Below are 27,460 nucleotides of genomic sequence, written 5' to 3'. Positions count from 1 at the left end.
TGTTACCTAAAATAATGCATAGTCATGGTTGATACTTTGCTAAGCAACACTGTTTGTCTCTTGGTGACCAAGTATATGAAGGCATAATGAGTAGTCTTAACCTGAAGAGAAAAAAGGAACTAAATTTTGCCAATACCTTAAAAATAAAAACTATAATTTGGGAAAGTACTAAAATTTTTTTATTGAAAGGTATTGGAAACTTATTAAGTACTGAAGTTTCCTTTTTGCTGTGTGTCATCCTCTTTTCTTTGGTGGTGGGGGTAGCTGATAAGTTATATGGTATTTGCTGTTAATAAAGAACTTAAAAATTTATAAACAAAAATGTCAACCTTTTAATATAAATCATTTAAATTTCACCAAATTCAGCTAGACTAGAAGCATATACATATATATAACTAGACTAGAAGTTGAAATATGAATTTGTTGTATATACATATAATTAGACTAGAAGCTGAAACGTTGATTCATTCTCCATTTAAGGGGAAAGATGTTGGTAGAAGCCCAGAGAAAACTTTCTGAAAACTAAATCACAATTTGCTTAGCTTGATAAGGATACCAATTTTAGTTTATCAGAGTTACACAGACAGAGAAGAGAGAGAGAGGTTTCCCCAATTGGCCGCAACGGCCGGAGCTGCGCTGATCTGAATCCAGGAGCCAGGAGCTTCTTTCTGGTTTCCCATGCGGGTGCAGGGGCCCAAGGACTTGGGCCATCTTCTGCTGCTTTCCCAGGCCACAGTAGAGAGCTGGATCAGAAGTGGAGCAGCTGGGACTAGAACTGGCGCCCATATGGGATGCTGGTGCTTCAGGCCAGGGCATTAACCCGCTGCGCCACAGCATTGGCCCCCAGATTGCCTATTCTAAGTCATTACCTTAAAATGTTGATAACATCATTTTGTTAATAGTGCAGTCAGTCTAAAGTTTATACAGATAAGGTTGGTCTGTTGAGTGTATACATATTTACACATATAACATTTGAATATGCTTTTTTCTTGTCTGATTTCAATGAAGATGTGCTCTGTTTATCACACCTTAGACTGTTACTAGCATCAGAAACCTGGAATATAGCTAAATTTCCAATATTAATTGTATAAATCTTTATTCTGCTAGATTGGACATACGACAAAGAAAAAAGACGAGTTTCAAAATTAACAACTAGAATTGCACAAGGAAAAAGAAAAGCAACATGGTTGTTGATTCCTGGAAACTTGAAATCTGTTGAGTCTTGCCACTTAGTATATCATAACACTTTAGAAAATTAAGATATGTTGAAAATGTAGGAGTGTGTTAGTAAGGCTTTCTGATAGTTACCCTAAAAACTAAAATATAGGTACAAAATAACTACACAGAAACCATTACACATCACATATACGTGTTTCTTTGTATACTTCAGAATATTTTTAGTAATATATTTGACAACAAAAATAGTCATTTAGTTTTAAAATCATGTGCCAGAATACACCTTTTGCTATGGTTCCTTTGGAGACCTTGGAGTTGTGCTATGTGATATCCATAAATCCCAGGAATTTTGGATTGGTGAGAGTTCAGGAGTAGTTACCTACTTGATAGCATGTAAGGGAAAAGTTTTGGTTTTTTTTTTCCACTTCTAATTGAGGTCTTTTCTATTTTACATCTTTTATAAAACCATAGAATGTGTTCCATTAGGAATGTATACTTTCTTTTCATCCACAATTCAGAATTCTCTGAGTATTTCTCATCCTAAATGGTATTAAATTTGTCACAAATTGGGAGGCTGTTAATTTAACTTGGGGGGAAGATGGATTCGTTTTTCATAGAATTGAATGACAGTGTTAAGAGTTGTAAGGACTAGAATACTTCTTAAAGGTCAAAATATTTTACTATAAAAAACAAGGGAAAGGTACACAGCATTCTTCTAGTGATTATAAACAGAAGTGGTTATATGAGCTTGCTTTCTTTGATGAGCTTTTAGTTTGCAGTTTAGTAAAGATTTGTGTTAACTTGCTGTTGGCAGATAGATAAGAAAATAGTGCTGGTAGAATTTATTCCTGATGCAGTGTAGTTCTGGATAGGTGCTGAGTGGGTGAATTTTAAATGTTACTTTATCAATAAGGATTTGGTGACCTTTATAATACTTTCCCAGCTTTACTTTTCTACACAAGACTTCTCACCATCTGACTTGTGATGCATTTTACTTCATTTTCTCTCCCCTCTCTCCATATTCTAGAATATAAGCTAGGAAGGGCAAAGCTTTATCCTCAGGAGCTTAAACTGTGTATGTCATAAAATAAGCACTTGGATGTGATACTCTACAACATATAGAAGTGTATGATAAAATTTAAGACTACATTGTTAGTTTTAGAAAAGTGAATTGTTATGTATTCCTTCAGGGTTTATTGCTGTAGAGAGGCGAGGTAAAATCCATTGCATAAGAATACCAAACCTAATAATTTACTTTTTAAAATAATATGTATTTTATTTATTTGAAAGGCAGAATGACAGCAAGGGAGAGAAAGAGGTCTTGCATCTGCTGGTTCACTCCCCAAGTGTCTGCAACCACCAGGGCTTGGAAAGGACAAAGCCGAGCCAGGAACTCCATCCTGGTCTCATGCTGGGGTGCAGGGCCATCTTCAGCTGCTTTTTCATATGTGTCAACAGGGAGCTAGATTGAAAGTGGGACAGCTGAGACTCAAACCAATGCTCTGATCTTAATCTGTGCCACAGCGGCCACCCAGTAACTGTAAGAGACATCATTCTCCTGTTTTCATTTTGCCAGTTAGTTGTCAGTTACTTTAGAGTGTTCATTTGGTATTATCATTGTCTTTTTTTCTTTGCTTGCGTTAGAAAGATACTAGTCACTCACTTGTTTCGCTAACGGGTTATAGTTCAAGCCTTTGCACATACTATTTATCAGAAAAGGTATTCTTCTTCCCCAAATATATCACTGTATTCATGTTTAATGCTTTTTTTTTTTTTTTAAGATTTATTTATGTACTTGAAAGAGTTACACAGAGAAGGAGAGGCAGAGAAAGAGAGAGGTCTTCCATCCGATGCTTCACTCCCTAGATGGCCGCAATGGCCGGAGCTGCGCTGATCGGAAGCCAAGAGCCAGGAGCTTCTTCTGGGTCTCCCACACAGGTGCAGGGGCCCAAGGACTTGGGCCATCTGCTGCTGCTTTCCCAGGCCATAGCAGAGAGCTGGATCGGAAGGGGAGCACCAGGACTCGAACTGGCATCCATATGGAATGCCAGCACCCCAGGTGGCAGCTTTACCCACTACGCCACAGTGCCAGCCCCACATGTTTAATGCTTTGGGGGGGCGGCAGCACTGGTGCAGCAGGTTAAAGCCCCAGCATCTGGGCACCTGTTCGAGTCCCAGCTGCTCCACTTCTGATGCAGCTCCCTGCTGATATGGCTAGGAAAGCAGTGGAGAATCGCACAAGTCCTTGGGCCCCTGCACCCATGTGGAAGAGCCAGAAGAAGGTCTGGCTTCTGACTTCAGATAAGCTCAGCTTCAGCAGTTGCGGCCATTTGGGGAGTGAACCAGTGGATGGAAGATCTCTTTGTCTGTGTCTCTACCTCTCTAACTCTGTCTTTCAAATAAATAACCTAATCTTTTTAGAAAAAAAAAAAATGCTTTGGCATTCTACCGTGCTCTTGGCTTTTGCAGAACATACTGTCTTGAATGGCATGAAAGCACATTTGACACTTTACTGATGTGTTTATTTAAATTACATTTTAAACTTTTTAAAAAGATTTGATTAATTTTTTTAGAGGTGGATTACAGAGTGAGGGAGAGACAGAGAGAAAGGTTGTCCATCTGCTGTTTCACTCCTCACATCTGGAGCTGGGCCCATCTGAATCCAGGAGCCAGGAGCTTCTTCTGGGTCTCCCAGGTGGGTGCAGGGGCCCAAGCACTTGGGCCATCTTCCACTGCTTTCCCAGGCCATAGCAGAGAGCTGGACTGGAAGAGCAGCCAGGACATGAACTGGTGCCTATATGGAATGCAATGCCACAGGCGCAGGTTTAGCCTACTATGCCACAGTGCCAGGCCATTGTTTTAAACTTCTTGATATTTACTGCTACCTTTAATATGGAAGGGTACAAAAGTAACATAGCCCTTTGTTTTTGGGAAACCTAATCAGGTAAATTTCTTGAAGCTTTCTTAGATGGAAAGGAGAAATTGCTTAATCCTCTTTGAAAATTAAGAAAAAGTTTAAACTGCTGAATAGCTGTACCAGTTATGAGCAGAGTAACAATATGTAAGACACTAAGTACAAATAATCTCAAATTGTATTGCCTTCTTATGGTGTTATATAAAAATGAATGAAAGGGGCAGCGCTGTGGTATAGTAGGTAAAGCTGCCGCCTACAGTGCCAGCATCCCCTATATTCAAGTCCCAGCTGCTCCATTTCTGATCCAGCTTTCTGCTGTGGCCTGAGAAAGCAGTGGAAGAAGGCCCAAGTCCCTGCACCCATGTGGGAGACCTGGAAGAAGCTCCTGGCTTTGGATCAGCATGGCTCCAGCCATTACAGCCATCTGGGGAACGAACCATCAGATGGAAAACTCTCTCTCTGTGCCTCTCTGCCTCTCCTTCTCTCTGTAACTCCACCTTTCAAATAAAAAAAACTTTAAAAAAAAGAATGATAATTCTGTCTTTGCCCAAGATCAAAAAGCTAAGTGACCCATTCTTTCTTGTTTTGTCTTTTTTTTAAAGATTTATTTATTGAAAGGCAGAGTTACACAGAGAGGAGAGGCAGAGAGAGAGAAGTCTTTTTTTTTTTTAAAGATTTATTTATTTACTTGAAAGAATTAGAAGGGGAGAGAGAGAGAGAGAGAGAGGTCTTCCATTCACTGGTTCACTCCTCAGATGGCTGCAACGGCCAGAGTTGCGCGGATCCAAAGCCAGGAGTTTCCTCTGGGTCTCCCACATGGGCGCAGGGGCTTTCCCAGGCCATAGCAGAGAGCTGGATTGGAAGTGGAGCAGCGGGGTCTTGAACTGGTGTTTGTGGGATGCCGGCGCTTCAGGCCAGGGCATTAACCCGCTGCGCCACAACGTCGGCCCCGTCTTGTTTTGTTTTTTACAATATGTCTTTACATCTTTTACCATCAAATACTACCTTTACCATAAATATTTTATTTAGTGGCCATAGAATTATGTGTATGTACACACATCTTTTTGTGGTCTCAGTTATTAGGATCAGAGGATTTAAGATTGGGAAAAATATTTTAATCGTTCTTGTTTTTACAGATGAGGAAACAAACATAAAACTTACAGTCATTTGTCCAACAACCCCTTGCTGACAATGCCACTTCATGACAAACCCAGCTTTCAGCCAAATGTTAGTTAGGCTTCCTTCCCCAGCTACCTACAGTGGCATTTTTTTGTTTCTGTCAAGATTAGGTAAACAGAAAAACTTCACTTTTTTTTCATATTAGGAAGTAGAATTTTGAAGATAGTTATAGCAAAATATTAATATCTTTGTGAGTTTGCTAAAGAAGTTATTTCTTTTAGACAGTATTTTGAGATTTTTTTACAAATGCATAGTTTGCAAAAGATTAGTCTTAAGTTAGTTTTTAGGAACAAATCATGAAAAATCTCAATCTTAAGCACCAATCCCAAATTAATTTTAAACTTCAGAATTATAAGAATTTTACATTTCAAGTGAATTCTAAGGTCTATTCTGTTTCCAGGGTTCCAAAGCTAATAATCATAACATTCTGAATTCATATGTGCCTGGTCTTTTTCTTATTTTAGAGCATTCTTCAATCTTTTTTAACAGTTTTTTTAAAAAAAACCTTTTGATTTGTTAGTGAATTAGGAATGTTCAAACAACTTTGGAAACCCATATATTATCTCTAATAATTTAATCCTGTGTCCAGAAAACAACACTGCTGTCCCGACTGATACTGATTGAATAGGAAGATTGAAGATTTCTACACATAATAGTATACCATCTCTTCTCTGCACATGAGGATATAAACAAAAACAGCAAAAGCTTTTAAAGTGCAACAGAAATGCACCTACTTTAAATGCTAGTTCAGTTGTCTGGGAGACTGCTCTTCAGCACCTTCAAGGTGAAAACTAAAAGAGGAGTGTCTGTTTTAGTTGATTCAAAGAGTGTTTTATCTGAAGTAGTTGTTCTTCCTTAAGTAATTCTCATCACGTTAAAAAAGGCCTAAATTTTCTAATGAAAGACCATACTCTTATGGGTACTGTTGCCCAAGTGGCTGATACCTCCTCAAGGTAAGTTACTAAGGTTAGGAAGGCTGTCCCTGTCCTGAAAAAGGATTGATAGGCCCCCTGAATGAAATAGTAACAAAACACTACCAGTTTAAATAGTGGCTCCTGTCCATTGGAAATACCCTACTTCATTTTAAAAAGAAACAATATTACTCACTTGGGCAAGGAAGAAGGATGAAATTGCATTACTTTTGTGATTGTGCCTTTATAGCTATAGTTAACTTTATATTAGCTTTATTCCTTTATTATGATACAGGAAATCTTCCATTTTCTGAAGCAAAAAAGTTGTAATGATGCCATTTACTTTAAATATCAGGAAAAAAAGTAATCTCACTGCGTCAGGGAGAAAATTAAAACTGAAGAAATATCAGCCTATGCCTTAGATTGCTTTTAATCAAATGTTAAATGTGCAACTTTATTCCAGACCAGAAGTGTGGATAACTTTTAGGATAGGTGAACTTTTCTTGTTTCTATTAACATTTAACATCTTTCTTAAATGTTTTAATTTAAAAGAATGAGAATTATAGACATTTATACACAACAGCTAGTTATCACAAAAATAAGGTTATTAATTTTTAAAAGTTATTTTTAATATTTGAAAATATAGGGTAAACAACTAAGATGAAATGTAAACAAAAGTGGGAGTTTCATAGAAAAAGTGAGATTTGAAAAATTTTGGGAATGGTGTCTTAAAATCATGATTGAACTTTAAAAAGTTCATGGAAAATGGATTTAAAAGTTCATTTTGGGAGAGTATTTCAGGCATGGAAAGCCAAGACACTCTGGCAAAAGATCTCTGTGAGTGAGATCTCAGTGGAAAGAACAGGTCTTCAAAGAAGGAGGTACCTTTCTCTGAAGGGAGGAGAGAACCTCCACTTTGACTATGACCTTGTCTAAACAAGATAAGAGTCGGAGAACTCAGAGGGCTTCCATAGCCTTGGAAACTCATGACTGGAGCATAGGGAGATTACTGATGCCATAGACAGGAGTGTCAATTGGTAAAGTCAACAACAGGAGTCACTGTGCACTTACTCCTCATGTAGGATCTCTGTCCTTAATGTGCTGTGCATTGAGATTTAATGCTATAACGAGTACTCAAATAATATATTTCACTTTGTGTTTCTATGGGGGTGCAAACTGTTGACATCTTTACTTAATGCATACTAAACTGATCCTCTGTAAAAAAAAAAAAAAAAGAAAAGAAAAGAAAAGAAACTATCAACTCCCAACTTGACTCTCACTGGGATTAAACATGACAATAGGTCTGATCTGATTTCATCATCATTAAAAAAAAATCATCTATTATTTTTCACTTTATGTTTCTGTGTGGGAGCAAACTGTTGAAATCCTTACTTAATGTATACTAAGCTGATCTTCTGTATATTAAGATAATCGAAAATGAATCTTGATGTGAATGGAAGGGGAGAGGGAGTGGGAAAGGGGAGGGTTGTGGGTGGGAGGGACGGTATGGGGGGGAAGCCATAGTAATCCATTATTCGTACTTTGGAAACGTATATTCATTAAATAAAAGTTTAAAAAAAAAAGTTCATTTTGGGCTTAAAAAACACATCGTTTTTCAAAAATACACATTTTCCATTAACTTTTCAAAAGATACTTTGTAGTTTTGGTTTATAGCTTTGGTTTATATTTTTAAATTAGCCATGACTTCAGATACTAAAGCTTTCTTTTCTTAATTGCACAAGTAATCCTGAATCCATTCACATGGGAAGGAAAAAACCTCAATGAGTACTAAAATACTAAAGTATATTAAAAGTAAAATGTGGAAGTCATCATTTTATAAAATTCTGCCAAATCCTATTCCCCTCTATAGAGCTACCATTTACAGATTGGAGTTTAATTTAAATCTTTTTCATGCCTATTCCTTAACTTTAATGGGATTCTGTATTACATTATACATAGATTTCATTCTTTGTCAAGACTGTAATGTTTTTAATGGTCCCACTAATAATGGATGCTTGCTTCTCATTTCCTGCTGTTAAAAAAAATTTCTGCAGTGAATACCCTGGAACTATATCTTTGTGAACTAGTCTCTAATAATTGTTTCTTGCTGACTAGTAGTAGTGTATTTTGGATGTTACTGTGCTGATTGTGGTAGATACTTTTCCCAGTGCACTTGTATTGCTGGCTTTATGATTGTTTTAAATAATAATGTAGTCAAGTCGTCGTCTTCTTCCTTTGTCATCTGTGTTTAATGGTTTTCTGATATTTCTAAGCTATATTCATTTCCATAGAGATATTTTCACTTCCATTTTTAACTGCCACATGTAAAGCGCTATGTTTTGTAGAACCTTGGGAATGACAGTCAGGTGTATTAATATGTAATACATTATGATACTATGCAGTAATCATGTAAGGATTAGGATTAATTTTGACTATCAATTTTCAGAATTCTAAAAATGTAATATATTCTGGAAAAACTTTGGGGTTTTGTTATTCATGGACTCACCTAAGCATTCCCTCACTATTAATAAATTCAGTTGGGGCCAGTGCTGTGGCATAGTAGGTTAAGCTTCCTATATCCATGCCAGTTTGAGTCCTGGCTAATCCAGCTCCCTGCTGATGGCCTGGAAAAGCAGCAGTGGATGGCCCAAGTGCTTGGGCCCCTGTACCCATGTGGAAGACCAGGAAGAAGCTCCTGGCTTCCAATCAGCCCAGCCTTGGCTGTCACGGCCATTTTGGGAGTGAACTAGTAGGTGGGAGATGTCTCAGTCTCTGTCTTTCTCTCCCTCTCTGTAACTCTTGCCTTTCAAATAAATCCTTAAAGTAAATAAAAAAGTTTCCGTTTTAACAGGTAGCATGCTAGGCACTAACAGTGGTATACTGGTATGCTTCCCGGTTATCAGACATTTCTCTAATCTCCACATTACTACTGCTACTAAGAATTGCTCTCCAATTAACTTTTGCTGCCATCCAGTTCCAGACTACCCAACTAATACAATATTCTCTTAGTAAAGCAAGGCCCAAGAGAGATCAGTCTTTATTAGCTTATCCAGAATTTTATAGAGCTAAAAAAATGGGGGGATATTTTTCTATGTGTGTTTGTATGTATGTAATGTAGTGTTGTACCCTATATCATAATTTTTTTGTGTTCGGTGCCTGAAATTTGACTCTGGCCCATTTATTCACTTTCCTACCTTGATATCCCACAACTTAGACTCTAAAACTTGTGTTAATTTTGACCTACCACCACTCATCTGTGGAATTAGTTTACAATTTCTCTGCTTCTTCTTAGAGTAGGAAATACCTTTAGAGATGGTACCATGAAGCCAGCTTCTCATAGACTCTTACCATCAGTTCATTTCTTTTCTCTGCCTTTTCTCTGTACTTGATTGCTACCGTTGGAAGAGACAATTTTTCTGCCACACCTTCTCTCCCTGTTAGAAGGGGAGATTCATGGAAGAGAGGAATCCATTCTTATTTTTTCCAGATGCGGCAATATCCTATTGGGAATTACCAGCCAAGGGAAAAGAAAGGTTTTATTCGTTTTTTAAAGGGACTACAACTCTTGCAGCTCAGTCATTTTGGACAAGTTTGACAGTAATTTAGCTACAATATATTTTAACTAGATTTCTAAGTGCATTCGCCAACGTAACTACCATATATACGTATTTGTAACCTGAAGTTTGCCTTTAAAGTCACAAAAGCACAAAGCACTGTAGTGCTCGTAACACTCTTCCGTATTATTGTAGGTAACTAAATGACCATGGAATCTGGAGCAGAGAACCAGCAGAGTGGAGATGCAGCTGTAACAGAAGCTGAAAACCAACAAATGACAGTTCAAGCCCAGCCACAGATTGCCACATTAGCCCAGGTATAAAATACATAGAGAGATTCCAAGTCGTCTCTTCCAAGAGAATTTAGTTCTTATTACAGAGATATACATAGAATGAGCAGAGGTGTTCTTAGAATATCAAAATTCTTATTTACTTAGCATTAGTCTATGTTTAGAAATACTAGTATTAATTCAGTAACATAACAGTAAAATGTGGTGTTAAACACTAATACAGTATTTATAGTTCCATGATCCTGAAAGAATGACATCTTTAATTAATGGCTAAGTTAATTGGCTCTCATAAATAAGGAAATAAAACCTTGGCTATGACAACTGCTTTTTTTTGTAATATCATATAGATTTATTTTGGGGCACAGAGATAAAGATAATATGAAAGCTTATATTCTTAAACTGAAAAAATAGGATAAGCAAATACATTGATATATAATAAATCTTAATGATGATAATTTTTGTGTCCTGTATATTTTAAATCTAATTCCTGATTCTTTCATTTTGTCTTTGGCCTTAACACCCTGTTTTAATAACATACACTCTCTCTTTTTTGTTCATATATTTTTCCTCAAATATTAACTATTTTCATATATTTCAGTGAGAAAGGTGATAGTATAAAAATGAAATAGCAAACTTCAACCTTTTAGGTAAAAGTATGATATTGCCTCTTTTAGTTGAAGGCTCCCAGGAGAAGATAATCCTAGCAGAAGCTCTGTGTCTAACTTCCATTTCCACAAGCATTTAAAGACTCCCAAGAGAGTTACTAATCAATAATGAAACTTGGTAACAGAGGGCTCAACAAAGAAAATACACTACCAGCAGGCATCTTGGTGGTGACAGTCCAGATATACCTGTCTTGGATCATGCTGGTCTGTCTGGTCTGGCTGTCTGTGTAGTGTCAGCCTGGGAACTCCTTTTACCCTGCTGTCTCTCTGGTGGAGTTAGTGTTCTTGATATATTCAAAGCGTATTTTTCAGTCGTTTCTTAAAGGTTTGACTATGAAAAGAATTCTTGTTAAAAAAAATATTTTTTTAATTTTTAAAGAAGTCCAGTGACGACGATTTTTTGTTCTTATTTGAAAAGCTAAATTAATTTTTCATTTTGTATCTTTAGTTATCTTACAAAATCTGTTCAAGGTACTTCAAAATTTTATTATGGGTTTTAGTTTGCAAACATTTTGGTCCATGTGGGCCGTTTTATAGTGGAAACTCATGTCTTCAATTTTGGACAATTTCTGTCAATTATTTGATTAAAATTTTCCCTCTCTTCTTTCTCATTTCTCCCTAGAATTTTTGTCATCCAGATACTATATTTCTAGGACTGTTTCTCTTAATTTTCTTTCCTTTTTTCTCCTGTTTTCCATCTTGTTACTCTGCTTTCTGAGAGATTTCCTCAATGCATTCCAATGTTGAATACTTAATTTCTGATGTTCTATTTCCAGGAGTCTCTTGTTCTCTGAATAATTCTTTTATGTTTCATTAGCATAATGTTTCATTAGCATCACAAAGGCAATATTTTCTATCTCTGAGAATATTATTTTGTTTCATTTTAAGTTTTCTTTTCCCCACATAGATTTTCCCACCCTTTGTTTTGGTCTCCATCTTTCATATTAGATGCTTTCCTCAAATGTTTCATCATTTGTGGCTGTTTTGCTCAGGTCAGGTTCAAGAGTATGGGACCAGAAAGCTGTATGGAAGCTCTGTGGGTGTTGAAGAGTTAGCAGTATGAGCTTTGCTGTAGGGTGATTGTGGTGATCCTGATGTCAGTATCCTTTAGGTTTTTACTATTGGTGTCGGTTACCCCCAGAGAAGGTGTCAGAAATTTTGTGCTTATAGGATACAGGCTTGGGAGCCAAGTAAAAGAAGGGGGCTGGGATTTCTGCTATTGTTAATCAATTGGAGACCGCTGTCCAGATAATAAATTTCTGGTTTTTTCTTTCATGGCTGGGTATTATTCTCCTTGGGGAGGGCATCCAGTTGCTTCTCAGAGAGCCTTCAACAAGCCATCTTTATTGTCGGCCTCTCTTTGCTTGAAGTGCTATAGATTGTGAACTTCTTGAGGATTTTGTGGTACAAATCAGGCTTTCTCTGCCTCCATCCCAGCTCATAAATTGGCCTTCTGAGGTCTTCCCAGTTCATTACCATTCATCTGTCCTCCTCCAAAACTATTACTTTATCTCCTTCCCATTCTGTGTTTGTGTTTTTATGTCTATAAAAGTGAAATCAATTTCAGGAAGTTAACTGGCAATTCAGGTGGGAGAAAAATTCTGTGTACACAAGTTCAGTTTATCATCTTTATCAGGCAGCCCTTTAGCACCAACACTTAAAAATGGAGTGACAGTATCAGATTTGAGTTTTAGGGAAGCTAGTGTCTGTTTCCATTTATATGTTTTTAATTCCTTTTATTCCCAGTTAATGGGTTTTTTTTTTTTTCATTTGCTCATCAAAGTTCCTTAACACATACATCTATTTTTGACATAATTACCTTTTATAATTCTTACTACTTTTTTGTACTTGGAAAGTAGAATGAAGTTGTCAGATAACCCTAAGATCATTGTGCTTCGATAAAAAGCAAATTCAGCCTAAATGGTAAAGGAAGAGGGTCAATCTAAAACAGTAATGAGAGATACCTTATTTTAGCTTTGGAATTTAAGGAAAGTTTTTAAAATTGAAAAATTTTGGATTTGACTACAGGAATATAAGTTTTTACAGTTTTAAGCAAAAAGTTGGGTTAAAGAATGTTTGTTGTAGTGTTCTTGTAACAGGCAAATTTAGAAACCTAAATATCCAATGATAAGGAATTTATGAAATATGTAATTTTGCCTATTATGTAGCCATTAAAATATTAAAGAAGACTGTTTATAGTATGGAAAGATATAATGGAATTGAGAAATAAAATAGATTTAATGATAATGTGTTGTAAAAATTGATTGTGTGTAAGTGTCTTAAAAAACAAAACACCTACAAGAGCCAGAGCAAAAACATTAACGTGATTAACTCTGGATGGTAGGAATACAATGGATTTTTATTTTATTTTTGGGTAAATGTATGTTATAAACTTACACCAAGAAGAACCTTTATGTTGAATGATCAGCCTAGAAAAGGGATTATTTACCTAGTTAGCCTATTATTTTTACCTTAGAGAAGACTCAGAAAAGAGGACATAATAATTGCTTCAAATATTAGAAAAGCTTTTTTATATATACTCATATTTTCCTCCCTCACCCTTTCCTTGAATAACTTTAAGGTTGTGGTTCTCAAATTTTAGTCTCAAGGAAAGTATCCTTGGGTCCTTCTTATCATCTAATATTACAAACAAGGCACCCCATGTGACTCTAATACAGGTAGTCCATGGATCACATTTTGAGAACCAGCTTAAAACTAAGCAAGACTTAAAGTAGCTGAAAAAAAAGTAATTAATGAGGACATCCTAATTGTCCAAAGATGAAAACTCCATGGTTCAACAACTTATGTGCCAAAGACTGTATCTACAGTAGGGATCTTCCTCCAAGATTCAGAGTCACATGTTTTAAGTTCCTGCTAACCATCTGCATACCCAGATGTCAGGTCAGTTTCATCATCTTCTACCACAACTCCAGCCACCCAAAATCTTGTCCTTACATTCTCTGTTTCAGTTGATGACACAGTCTACCAATTTTCTTAGAAACATAAAACATATGAGTCATCTTTGATTGCTCTTTCATCTCCATTCATAAAACCCCTCTTGATCTGCCTGCAAATTTTCATAAAATTACTTCTGCTTCTCTTATTCCCTTCCCTGCTACAATGCCGAGGACTGTTACTACCACCACCACCACCTTATTTCTGGTTCCTATCAACTCACCCTAACGACTGCTTAGCCTTCCAACCTCTAGTTATTTCACTCTGCCACTAAAGTGATCTAAAATGCAAACATAATGAGAGGAATTCAAAAGCCCTTCAGTGACTTTCTGAATAACCCCAAAATGCAGATTCCTTAATGTGATTTACAGGGTTGTTTTCGTTTGTTTGTTTACAACTAGTTCATCCAGCCTCTTCCTGCCTCTTGTTTTCTCTCTCCCTCCTTCCTACATTAAATAGTAACCATACTTAAGTGCTCCAGTAGTACTGAATTGCTGGTTATTCTTCTCTGTCATGTATAGCTCCTGCTGTTTCTCTTTGCTTTGGTTAGTGTTACCTTCTCTACCTGAAGTTCTGACTCTCTCCTAGAAGTCATAATAATATGTCTGACTTGTGTTCTTTGTTTCAAATTCACATTCTTGCCTAGTAGCCTCCTGTCCTTAGTTTGGGTAGCTCTCTTCAATGTGTCTATGTTCCTCTTGTAAACCTCATTATTTCACTTGATTGTGTTTACTTCTGTTTCTCCCATTCTTTCACACACAACCCCTAATCATTTCCTTGAGATCAAGGACCCATATCTTATCCTTTTTTTATAGTTTGAGATTGAACATTGTTCCTGACATGTAGATCCCCAGTAACTGTATACTGAATGAACAGGTAAAATTCCTCGCCCGAATGTGTTCAATCATAGGAACAATAAATACCATCTAATAGATACTTAAGACTTAAGGGTCACTTCAGATTGGATATTGACTCATTAAATTGCCTTCCTTGTGCCTCAGGAGAAAATTATTTTTTCTTATATGAATATTCTTTCAACTTTGCCCCTTTATTCAAGACAAAAACAAATTCTTGAACTATCAACTATTACCAGTTCAGTAATAGTTGATTTTGAGGAGGAGAGGAATAGAGATTTACAGTTTATAAAACTTGTTACTATGTTCTCACTAATGAAAGCTATGCCATATTGTAAGATGTATATTTGTTCTGGACTTACTTTACATTAATTTGTCCAAGCTTGAAAACAATTAGAATTTAGAACATAGCTATTTAACACATATACCACAGACTGTTTCTTCAAGGCTAGTGTATCTGCTTGACTTTGGGTACATTACTTAATCTCTTTGAGCAGTTATTTTTTGTCTTTAAAATGGGGATAATCCTTATTACCCAGTCTTCAATTTCTTTGATGAACAACAAGAGAAATGGGGATATTAAAGCAGTTGGGAAAATCTAAAGCACTATACAAATAAACCGGTGCTTAGTATTAAGAGGAAATCTGTGTTACATGTTTTGACATTACATTATATTACATTACATTACATTACAATAACTTTTTTGTCATTTGGGAGGAGTTGAAAAGTAGAATGGGAGACTTACAGGTTTTGTTTTTAAACAATGATAAATTGCATGTTTAGTTTATTTCCTATCAGTATTTTTGCCTCTAAAATGTTACTTCATATTGAACATGAGTAGTCCCAAGGAGGTATCTGTGATAGTAATTTTTTTCCATGTTCAACATTATAGGTATCTATGCCAGCAGCTCATGCAACATCATCTGCTCCCACTGTAACATTAGTACAACTGCCCAATGGGCAGACAGTTCAAGTCCATGGAGTTATTCAGGCGGCCCAGCCATCAGTTATTCAGTCTCCACAAGTCCAAACAGTTCAGGTATGTGTATAAAAAGTTCTGTATCCACTTTTGTGTCTATTATTCATAGGCATATCCCTCTCCTTTCATTACTTTTGAAAATAAGGACACATCTAGTTTGGAGTTAATTTTACTTCATATGGTAAACAAATGGGCTGCGTCTGTATAGTCACCTTGTGTAAAGGAATGGATATGTATAAAACAGACATGAAAGAAAATTAAGTCATAGAAGGAGAATAATTGGCAAAAAAAGTACATGAGATGAAGTGGAAGATTTGGGAGACTGTATAAGGCTGATTGCCTCAGGGAAAATTGAAATACAGAAGTAATAACTTGTAATTATTTTCTGAACCTGCAGTTGGAGAAAAATAAACCTTGATCAAAATTTAATAACCTTACCTGAGATTTTTGAACTTGAAGGGATCACATAAGCATTCATAAAATGGGCTGTGTTTAGGGTTTACCATGAGAGCATATAATTTTGAAATAATGTGTTCAGAAAGTTTATCTTAAGGGTCAGGGATTATACTATGAATGTCTTATTCTTTGAGGATATTGTTCCTTTGGGTTGGATTCCAAAGATTAGTAAAGGCACTGTAGACCACTGAAGGTGACTGCACTACTTAACTGTAGGGAACCAAGAAGCGGTGTAGATCTTGCGATTGAGCTTATTGAAAGAAAGACTTGAACATTCATTCAAGTAGGCCATAACCCCAGCCTCCCATTTCATATTTTTTACTTCACAGTCTTCCTGTAAGGACTTAAAAAGACTTTTCTCCGGAACACAGGTGAGTCCTAGGTCGTAGATTTGAAGAGAACTATTATTAGAAAGGAAGGTGAGAAATTATTATTTTTGTTTTTTTCCTCCTCTATAAATAATGGAATTTGAAGGTTTTGTTTAATGGTAGACATTTCTAGGTCTAGACCAAACTTGTTGCCTACCTGACCCTTAGAAATAAAAATTTCTGTATATAATATTTTTCCTGTCTTCCAAACGATAGCCCAACTTTACTTGAATACTCTCAGAGAAAGGAAGTTCTATATCCTGAGTAACCTACCTATAATTAAGGATGAAATTGCCAAAATACTCTTTTCAGTCGTGAAAGAATATAGCTTTATACAACTTGCCTAGTGCTTGCAGTTTTATCCTTGCGTTGAACTGAATGGCAAATCTTAATTCTTTTTCTGTTGACTGATTTCCTCAGTCACATCTCTCAGAAACTATATTTTTAAGAAATTGCCAGGGGTGGTCATCTGGCACAACAGGTAAAGCTGCCCCTTGGGACACTTGCATCCATTTTGGAGTGCCTGGTATCAAGTCCTGGCTGCTCCACTTCCAGTCCAGCATCCTGCTAAAGCACACTGTGAGAGACAGCTTGAGTACTTGAGTCCCTGCCTCCCATGAGAGACCCAGATGGAAATTGCAAGCTTCTGGCTTCAGCCTGTCCCAAGGCTGGCTATTGCAGGCATTTGCTGAACCAGCAAATAGATCTCTCTGTCTCTCCTTCTCTGTCTCCCTCGTTCTTGCTCTCTCTTTACTTTCAATAAACTTTTTTTAAAAAGAAAACTTCAACTTAACAAACTCATATTTTTCTTCAGCCATTTATTACATGGTGTAGTTTTGATTTCTCTTCAGCATCCTGGTTGTTTTCTTCTGGATGAGAGCAGTTTTGTTTTCTGTGCATATGGTAGCCAGAACTGATTAATATTCATAGAGGGGCAGGAGTGCCTACTTTGTCCTGGAAGCATCCTGTTAATATCATCAAAAACATACTAGGTTTTGGCCGGCGCCGCGGCTCACTAGGCTAATCCTCCGCCTAGCGGCGCCGGCACACCGGGTTCTAGTCCCAGTTAGGGCGCCGGATTCTGTCCCGGTTGCCCCTCTTCCAGGCCAGCTCTCTGCTGTGGCCAGGGAGTGCAGTGGAGGATGGTCCAAGTGCTTGGGCCCTGCACCCCATGGGAGACCAGGAAAAAGCTCCTGGCTCCTGGCTCCTGCCATCGGCTCAGCGCGGTGCGCCAGCCGCAGCGCGCTGGCCGCGGTGGCCATTGGAGGGTGAACCAACGGCAAAAGGAAGACCTTTCTCTCTGTCTCTCTCTCACTGTCCACTCTGCCTGTCAAAAAAAAAAAAAAAATACTAGGTTTTGTCAATCATTTTATACTATTGAATCATTGAGCAGCTGTTACCACCTATATTTCATTCTGTTCTTATGCTTTTGGTTTGCTTAAGTGGGAAAAAGAAATAATGTTTTCATGTGAAATCTTGAATCATGTATGAATTTCCATAAGATATTGGGGTTGGAATTTTTTAACAAGTAGGATACAGTGTTGACCAAGTGAAGAACTATGAAGTTGATATTTCTGTGGAATCACAGTGACTGAGCAGTATTTCTTTTTCTCAGTTTTTATTTCATTGAATGCTACCTTATCTAATTCTCCATATTGTGCTATGCTAATTCCCCACCCATATCCTCCTATAGATAATAATGGAAAGAATTAGGCTTACTAGTCAGGCAACCTACACGCCAGACCCAGTCTAAGATTGTAATTTTTGGTTATATTATGTGATATTTAACTGTTGATTGTATTCTTTATTTTAATCTTTATAGGGGCAGCCTAATGTGGACCTAGGGATTATATAATCATTAACTTTCTAGAAATATGGATTCATCTTTACAACAATACATATTTCCATTAAAGTGAACTATTTAATTTAAAGTGTGTGTGCTTGCAAAAGAAAAGTTGGGCTTCTTAAAGCCTGGATTTTACAGATATACTATTTTTTTAAGATTTATTTATTTGAAAGGCAGAATGACAGAGGGAGAGGCAGAGACTAAGAGAGAAGGAGAGATCTTCTATCCACTGGGTCATTCCTGAAATGGCTGCAACCAAGGCAAATGCCCAGAATTCTGTCCTGTTCTCTTGCATGGTTGGCAAGGGCCCATGGGCCATGATCTGCTGCTTTCTTAAGCACAGGAGCAGGGAGCTACTTTGGAGACAAGAGTAACCAGGATTTGGACAAGTGCTCCTGTATAGGATGTTGGTATCTCAAGCAATGGCTCAACCTTCTGCAACACAGTGACAGCCCCTCTTTTTATTCTTTAAAGCTTCTAAACCAAGGAGAATTTATTAAACTTCTGTGTTCATTATAACTGATTGAAAGTGATTACTGTTAACTAGGAAGTAGTTTATATCAGGGATGGTCACTCAAACTTCTAGATGAGAGAATGTTAGTTTTCCAGAACAAAGTTTCCAAAAATATGCAAGGTACATTTCTCTTGATAAGAGAATAAGATATTAGGACTTCTGTTATATATTTTAATTTAAAAATATTAGATTTAGCTATATTGAGATTTCATATACATTATGTATGTAAGTACATGTATGTGAATCAAATCTCACATAATTTGTGAGCATCCTCACAGAAATAGTGTGAATTGTATGATGTAATGAAATTCACAGTGGCTTCTTCCCTTTTCATTCATTAGTTTTGGCCACATTTCCATATAGTGCAGTTTAAATGTGCTGGACAGAGGATTTATGGATTTTATTACATCCATTCTTTCAACAGATGTTGGTGATCGTATGCTAAGTGCCAGTCACTGTTCTAGTAGTTGTGAAAGACAGTAACGAACAGGTAATACCGTTCATTCTAATGAAGATCATGTTTGAGTGAAAAAAGAAACTCTGGAAAGATATATGAGTCGAAGATAAGTGTTAGAAGAATAAAGCAGGGAAAAGAAATAGAGAATGTTATGGAGGGAAGGGCGTGTTTTATGGAAGGTGATCAGAGATGAGCAAAGACCAGAGGACAGTGAAGTAGCCTAAATCATGCAGATAATAATAAAAAAATCAAGGGTTTGGAAGTGAATATGCTTGGGATGTCAAGGAATAGCAAGAAGACTATGCTGGACTAGAGTAAGAAAGGAAGAGAGTCATTGCAAGTACTATTTTTGATAGAATTTTACAATATTTTATTATAGGAGCAACAGTAAAAATCTTGTGCAACATTAGAGGTTCAGTGATTATCACATAGCAAGTTTTTAAGAATTGTCTAACAAAAAGATGAGTTATTTGAGTTTTCTTAAGACAAGTGTTCAAAAATTTTCCTTTTACTAATGGCAAGCAAGGACTCACAAGGGATATTTTACCTAACAGGTACTTTTGAAAAAAGAAAACCATTTGAACAGCCCTTTCTTGGGGGTGGGGGGGGGGGACATTTTACCATGACTGACAGAATAACTGCTTTGTGAAAGAAACTTGTGCTCTGAAGAGATCCTTTTTTTTTTTTTCAATCATAAACAGTGTAAATTTGTTTTCTCTAAAAACTCAATTCAGGAGCTGGCATTTAGCCCAGCCATTAAGATGCCCACATCCTGCATGTGAGTCCTCGGTTCTATTCTTGGCTCCATTTCCTGACTCCATCCTTCTGCCATTGTAGACCCAAGGCAGTGGTGTGCCTTGACTAATTGGATTTCTGCCACCCACATCAGAGACCTGCATTGTGTTCCTGGTTTCTTGCCTCAGCCTCACTGTATGGGCATTTGAGGAGTAAAACAGCAGATGGGCACTTTCTATTTCTCTGCCTCTCAAATAGATAATAAAATGTAAAAGCCCTCAAGTCTACTGACTTTCAAGACCCTAGAAACAGGATTCTAAACTGCTCAGAAGTCTTCCAGAGTTTTAGTAAAATGTTAAGTTTGTTTGTTAAAAATGTTAAATTTGGCCGGCGCCGCGGCTCACTAGGCTAATCCTCCGCCTTGCGGCGCCGGCACACCGGGTTCTAGTCCCGGTCGGGGCGCCGGATTCTGTCCCGGTTGCCCCTCTTCCAGGCCAGCCCTCTGCTGTGGCCAGGGAGTGCAGTGGAGGATGGCCCAGGTGCTTGGGCCCTGCACCCCATGGGAGACCAGGAAAAGCACCTGGCTCCTGGCTCCTGCCATCGGATCAGCGCGGTGCGCCGGCCGCAGCGCGCCGGCCGCGGCGGCCATTGGAGGGTGAACCAACGGCAATGGAAGACCTTTCTCTCTGTCTCTCTCTCTCACTGTCCACTCTGCCTGTCAAAAATAAAAAAAAAAAAAAAAAGTTAAATTTAACACCTTCCTATTAGAATGCAGTTAATGATGTGGAGTCAAGGAGATGAAAATATACTAGAGAGAGCTAGTCAGAAGTGGTAAATTAAAATGAAAAATTGTTATTTTGCTTGGTAAGCACAGCCTAATGCATTTACCTTTGCTATCTACATATCATGAGTTATGAGTTCCTTTTTTTTTGAAACAAACAGATGTTAAGATTACATTTTGGGCTGGCACCGAGGCTCAATAGGCTAATCCTCTGCCTGCGGTGCTGGCACCCCAGGTTCTAGTCCCAGTCGGAGCGCCAGATTCTGTCCTGGCTGCCCCTCTGCTGTGGCCCGGGAGTGCTGTGGAGGATGGCCCAAATCCTTGGACCCTGCACCCGCATGGGAGACCAGGAGAAGCGCCTGGCTCCTGGCTGCGGATCAGCGCGGTGCACTAGCCACAGCGCGCCGGCCGCAGTGGCCACTGGGGGGTGAACCAGTGGAAAAGGAAGACCTTTCTCTCTGTCTCTCTCACTGTTCACTCTTCCTGTCAAAAAAAAAAAAAAAAAGATAACATTTTAATTTAGAATCATATTTCTAAATCACTGTTATATAAAGTATTAAATGACTTAATAAAGTATATTAAGTCACAGTCTATTAGAAAATTTAATCTATGCAGCTTAGAAATTTTTAATATTTATACTTATCTTAAGAATTCTTTTATAATATAAGTAACACACTTCTTAATGTTTGCAAATAAGATGTGTATACTTAGGTAAGTTTTTCTTATTTATAAGGAGAGATCTGCAGATCAAAAGAGTTTAAAGGATCACTGTTTTAGACTTTCACTAAGCTTCTTGATCCAGTGAGTAAAAAACTGAACCTAAACCATGGCTCCCCTCTACCCAGAAAGTACTTAAGTTTCTAGGGAACCTTGTACAGTTCTAGAAAACATGTAATAGGGTCTGGCACTGTGACACAGTGGGTTAAAGCCCTGGCCTGCAGTGCTGGCATCCCATATGGGTACTGATTTGAGTCCTGGCTGCTCCACTTCCAATCCAGCTCCCTGCTAATGCACCTGGGAAAACAGTGGAGGATGGCCCAAGTCTTTGGGCTCTTGCACCCACATAGGACACCTAGAAGAAGCTCCTGGCTTCAGATGGCCATTGGGGCCATTTGGGGAGTGAACCAGCAGATAGAAGACCTCTGTCTCTGTCTTCTCGACCTCTCTCTCTGTAACTTTGCTTTCAAATAAATAAAAATAAATCTTAAGAAAAAGAAATCACCTATTATTACTGTTACTTTGATTTAGTTCTAATCACTATGTAGTTTATTTTGAAATTCCAAATAATTAAAACCGAGTTTTTTTCCCCCATATATCAGAAGATGTGGGTTTTAAACAAACCAAAGTTGAGAAATACAGATAGAAAACTTTAGAAGTTGTAACTTTGGCTTCTTGAAAGCTTTTATGACTTACTTATAAATGTCTGAAACTAAAGACCTATGTAAAGAACTTAAGAACTTAGAGAAGATGAGGAAGAAAGGGTTCTGTCGTTGGAATGTGATGGTAATCTGTGATAGTTATAATTGGGATGTAAACTCTTGATAATTCTTCACAAAATTTTGTATTTATTTTATCTTTGAGAGGCAGAAGAGATCAAGCTCCTCCCATCAGCTGGTTCACTCCCCAAATGCCCTCAATGACAAGGACCAGGAATTCAGTCCAGGTCTCCCACATGGGTGTTAGACACCCAGTTATTTGATCTGTTATCACGGCCTCTCAGGCCTCACAGCACTGGCCCCATAGTTTGTGGTCATAGTTCATGGTTTTCAGAGACTGTGTTGGATTGGCTAGTTAAAGCAGCTATTGCTTAACAGGAAAATTTTCTGTCTGCTCCTTTGACCATAACTACATTGTTACTCTGCCAAGAATCCTGCATGAAATTCAGCCTTGCCCACCATTTGATCTGTTATTGTTAGATTCATTAAATATTGCCTGTTGGTTTTTAGATTTATAAGACTGTTTATACTTAAATTTGGATGGGGCACATTACTTTAGATATATTTTATGAACCATTACTGGATTTTTGTTTTAAAATGAGCATGCATATCATAAAGCCCTATCAGTGCCCACTCTTCTAGAACCTTTAGGTTCATACCACGTAAAGAACACCTTTGGGATTTCTCAGCTACTTGTAAATATGATTTTTCTTACTGCTATTTCCATACATTTCATGTGTAGCTAACACAGAGAGATCTTTTTGCCTTGATTAGATCTAAGTCTCTGACAGCATCGTGTGTACCTACATCAGGAAAGAGCATGAGGCTCCTGCTGATTAGACTAGAGGAACCTGGCAGAATAAATTTGACAGGCAAGCATACTTAGGTTAGTAATTTCTTGGTCCAGAAATGGTCTTAAAATGCCATCTGGTTCCTGCTTCTGTCAAAACTGGTATTTGAGACTGGAACTACCAGGATTTTGAAGCTGATAAGGATGTGTAAAATGGAAATGCTAAATATTGTTCATGGCTCTATTACTTCTTAGCTTTGTGGTTTGTAACAGTTACTTAATCCCCTGGTGCCTTACTTAGTTTTTCTATATATAAAATGGATATAATAGGAATGCCCATCTGGCCCCTATGTTACTGTAAGTATTAATGAGTGTTAAATATATGTAAGTGCTTTAGCATGTAACACCTGGCACATAGTAAGTTAGTGATGAATTCTAGTTTCTAGTATTAACATTCCATGCAAAATCTTTATTCACCTCATTATTTTTCAGCCTGGGAGCACCTCTTAGGAATGCAGAGTTCTTTACCCTCAATTTTTTCTTAAAAGTAATTGTAGAATGCCAGCTTTGAAATACCTATATATGTAACAGATGACTGTTTCCTAACTTGATAAAATAACTATCTGGAATGTATTGAAGGATTACTGATCTTATTTGGACAAATGTTAATACATTCATAAGTTTTTACATGGTAGTTAAAGGAAAATATTGGTGTGCCCACTATTCCCACATGTCAGAAGTAATACTGATGCATTTAGGATTTATTACGTGGAGTCATTCATTTAAGCTGCAAATGTTTAATTTATCTGACTTCCTCTTAAATAGTCTATAGTGTATTTAACAAGAGGGAGAAAAAATTGGTGTGACTATAAACACATGCAAAAACTGATTTTTTTCCCCCTCTACTTAGTTGTGTTAAGGTTTATGTATGTACTTTTGTATATGACTTTTTCTTAAAATTCATTAAATTTTATTGGAATTAAATTTGATTATCAAGATAAAGTTCTTCTTTATTTTCAGATTTCAACTATTGCAGAAAGTGAAGATTCACAGGAGTCAGTGGATAGTGTAACTGATTCCCAAAAACGAAGGGAAATTCTTTCAAGGAGGCCTTCCTACAGGTACAGAATTTAACAGAATCAAAGATATGCAGGAAACCCTAGGTGACTGGATGAAAAGATGTCAGATGACCATTTAGCTGTTCTAGCCTCTACCATATAAATTACTTTTCTTAATCTTGAGTTAATTCACTCAAATAAGTTAAAGTTTATCATGCACATTTTAAGGGCACTTGTTACTCTCAACATTGTTAGATAAAATTTTTTCTGGGGCTGGCGCTGTGGCTCACTTGGTTAATCCTCCGCCTGCGGCGCCGGCATCCCATATGGGCTCCAGGTTCTAGTCCTGGTTGCTCCTCTTCTAGTCCAGCTCTCTGCTGTGGCCCGGGAAGGCAGTGGAGGATGGCCCAAGTGCTTTGGCCCCTGCACCCGCATGGGAGACCAGGAGGAAGCACCTGGCTCCTGGCTTCGGATCGGCGTAGCTCCTTTCTCTCTCTCTCTCTCTCTCTCTCTCTCTCTCTCTCTCTCTCACTGTCTTAACTCTATCTGTAAAATTTTTTTAAAAAATTATAATAAATAAATAAAAATTTTTTCTGCCTTTTATAAACTCTGCTGCTTACTACTTTTATATAACAAAGTTTGGAATGCTTAAATTTTAGTATTTTGTAGTTATATGTCAGTTCTGAGGCCATGCTATTTATCTGTTTAGCTGTCATCACAAACTGTTTTTTTTATGTGATGGCATTTAGCAGATTATTACTTGTTAATTTAATAGTTGTCTTAAGATGATACTTTGCTAACATCCCCTAACATTAGAGGCACTTTAATATAGCCTTTGTATTCAGCTATACATGTTATCTAGGTAATACCTTGCCTCCAAGGTGTAGACCAAAACTAATTTTTATATGTAGAAATTAGCTCTGTATTATGTATCTGCTAAAGGGGCAATTTGCAAATCTTGATAAGCTTACTTCAGAGTTTAGTAAGCTTTAGATTTATAGTGAGCTTCCCTGTTGTTAGTCTAAATTATTTGTATTTGTGCATAATCCTACTTTTTAAAGGAGTGGATGATTGTCCCTCATTCAAATTTGTCTATTAAGCTAACCCTTTTCTTTGTCATCACGGTTAAATTATGGATCTAAATGAATATCAGTAAGATGTTGTTGAGGTCTTAAGAAATTTTATCTTAGCAGGTGTAAGTGTAATACATTTATTCTCATTGTTTTGTTTTAAATATAGCCAGTATTAGATTTTAACTTTGAAGCATGTCTCATGTTAGTATATTACACCTTCAATCCTGAAGCATATCAAACCAGGTATTCAGAAACAAGCGGGGCCAGTGCTTTGGCACAGTGGGTTAACACCCCGGCCTGAAGCACCGGCATTCCATATGGGCACCAGTTCTAGTCCTGGCTGCTCCAATTCTGATCCAGCTCTCTCTGCTATGGCCTGGGAAAGCAGTAGAAGATGGACAAGGTCCTTGGGCCGCTGCACCGGTGTGGGAAACCCAGAAGAAGCTCCTGGCTCCTAACTTCAGATTGGCTGAGCTCCAGCTATTGTGGCTATTTGGGGAGTGAAGCAGCAGATGAAAGACCTCTCTTTCTATTTCTCTCTGTAACTCTGTATTTCAAATAAACAAAAATAAATCTTAAAAAAAAAAAAAAAGGAAGGAAGAAGCTATATAGCTTCTTTTCTAAATTCTAGGTTAATTTTAGCTACGGACTTTTTGAGTTTCTAAAATATGAAAGACTATAGCAGCCAAGGAAAAGAGACTGAAACAAATAAAATGAAATGGGAGTGATAATTGGGAAGTTTTGAACTTGAGTATAAAATAAAACTGGTTATTCAAGTATAGGACTCTGGATTAAGAATTCTTTTGAAAATATTACTGGCGTTTTTAATTATAATTGATTCAATATAGTTGAAAAAAAGCCAATACACTGTAAGGCTACATTAGTGAACTGTTATCTAGAGAGGATGACCAACATGGTCTAGAACAATAATTTGAAAGACTCAGAAAATACTAAGAATGATCAGTTGCTTTAAGTGTGTAGACTTTCATGCAGAAGAGGCATAGATTCATCTACAGGTCTAGAGTTTTAAGCTTCTTTGACCCCTGTCCATAATAAGAAATACTATGTTTACATTATTTTCTGTATCATGCATACACATAATGCACAAATAAAGCATAAATATATGTGGTTTGGGTTTTTTTAACTATTTGTATAATTTCATTTGAATTCCTTGATATATTTGGAGTACTGTTACAATTGGTATGTTTTGAACTTCTGTCATAACCACTAGCAACTTTCTTACAGTTTTCTGATCTTGTTATATTTAGTAAGTTTTACCTTTTTTTTAATAATATAGCTTTTCATTCTTCTAGGAAAATTTTGAATGATTTATCTTCTGATGCACCAGGAGTGCCAAGGATTGAAGAAGAGAAATCTGAAGAGGAGACTTCAGCACCTGCTATCACCACTGTAACGGTGCCAACTCCGATTTACCAAACTAGCAGTGGACAGTATAGTGAGTAATAGATATTTCTGTTTTGAAAGTGAGTAAAAAAAAGTAGTGGTTCCATTCTCTTTAAAGGAGTCGTATAAGTGTTGAGTCTTTGCTCAGCCTTACTGCCATTAGTATATTTCCTTTACAGTGGTCTGCAATGGGTATGTTTTATTTTATTCAGTTTTAGTTAGGATTACTCAACTATATAAGCCTTTTGATGTCCCCCTGTTTTGCACAGATGCGTGAGGAACCTGAGGTATTATTTTTATGGCCAAGAATGGTTTGTCTTATCCATCTGTTTGTTTATGTATGTCAGTGATTTGTCTTTCTCTCTAAAAGCATTTTAAATCTTTGTATTTAATAACATTTCAAGTGAAGATGAGATGAATTGGTTACCAGAATACTCAATATTCATATAAAAGGTGTTGTGAATTTCAATTATAAATATAAGGATGCTAAAATTAACAGAATACTTTGCTTTTTGGATCACGGAAAGCTGAAGTTTTTCCTGAAAAAATTATTCAGCTTTCCATTTCTGTGATGTCTGTGGCACTTAGTTCTCTCATCTTGTCTCTTTCTTATATTTTGCCTAAAGCCATTATAAATTACTTACGAATTATGGTTTTGTTTCATCAGAGCCATTTATATGAATGCTATACTTCTCTCCTTTTTTCCCTATACCTTTGCTTCTCAAAATTCCTCATACATTGACTTTTTAATTTTGATTTGTTCATTGAACCCAGTGCTGCCCAATATATATCCCCCCCATCTTAATTACAGATTAAATGTACACATTGACATTCTTTGAGCATTAGTTTTCTAATGCCCAGAGATGACCTGTATCAGAAATATGTATAAAACTTAACTTTAGGTTACCTGAGTTTTAATTTCAGCCCAGCCTTGGTTTGTGTAACTTTGATTTGCACTCCAAATATATTAAAAACAGATACCCAAAGCTGAAGCTTAGGATAAAAGTTAGAAGGAAGGTATTTTTAACTAAGCTTCTTGTCTACTAATCTCAGTGAGTTTGTTAA

The 27,460-nt window shown here is 37.1% G+C and overlaps 1 protein-coding gene across 21 annotated transcripts in view; it reads left to right on the top strand.

The window, feature by feature from the left end:
- Positions 1–27,460, top strand: part of CREB1 (cAMP responsive element binding protein 1) — a 76,666-nt gene that overhangs the window by 12,692 nt on the left and 36,514 nt on the right. For 5 of the 21 annotated variants that reach the window (XR_517132.4, XR_011387137.1, XM_008259047.3 and 2 more), the window contains exons 2-6: positions 9,930–10,051; positions 15,391–15,537; positions 16,263–16,304; positions 23,881–23,981; positions 26,305–26,447. Coding sequence is in view for 9 of the 21 variants with exons in the window: in XM_008259047.3 (XP_008257269.1) it covers positions 9,938–10,051; positions 15,391–15,537; positions 16,263–16,304; positions 23,881–23,981; positions 26,305–26,447 (547 nt within the window). In the remaining 12 variants the exon portion in view is untranslated. Of the gene's footprint in view, positions 1–5,717; positions 6,223–9,929; positions 10,052–15,390; positions 15,538–16,262; positions 16,305–19,085; positions 19,152–23,880; positions 23,982–26,304; positions 26,448–27,460 lie in introns of those variants that run through there. The other 16 variants (XR_011387135.1, XR_011387139.1, XM_070070298.1 and 13 more) reach the window with 7 other exon arrangements.

The sequence above is a fragment of the Oryctolagus cuniculus genome, chromosome 3 (genome assembly GCF_964237555.1).
Source record: "Oryctolagus cuniculus chromosome 3, mOryCun1.1, whole genome shotgun sequence".
Classification (NCBI taxonomy): Eukaryota; Metazoa; Chordata; class Mammalia; order Lagomorpha; family Leporidae; genus Oryctolagus; species Oryctolagus cuniculus.
Note: the sequence above shows the minus strand (reverse complement) of the source record. Positions and strands in the feature narration are given on the sequence as shown.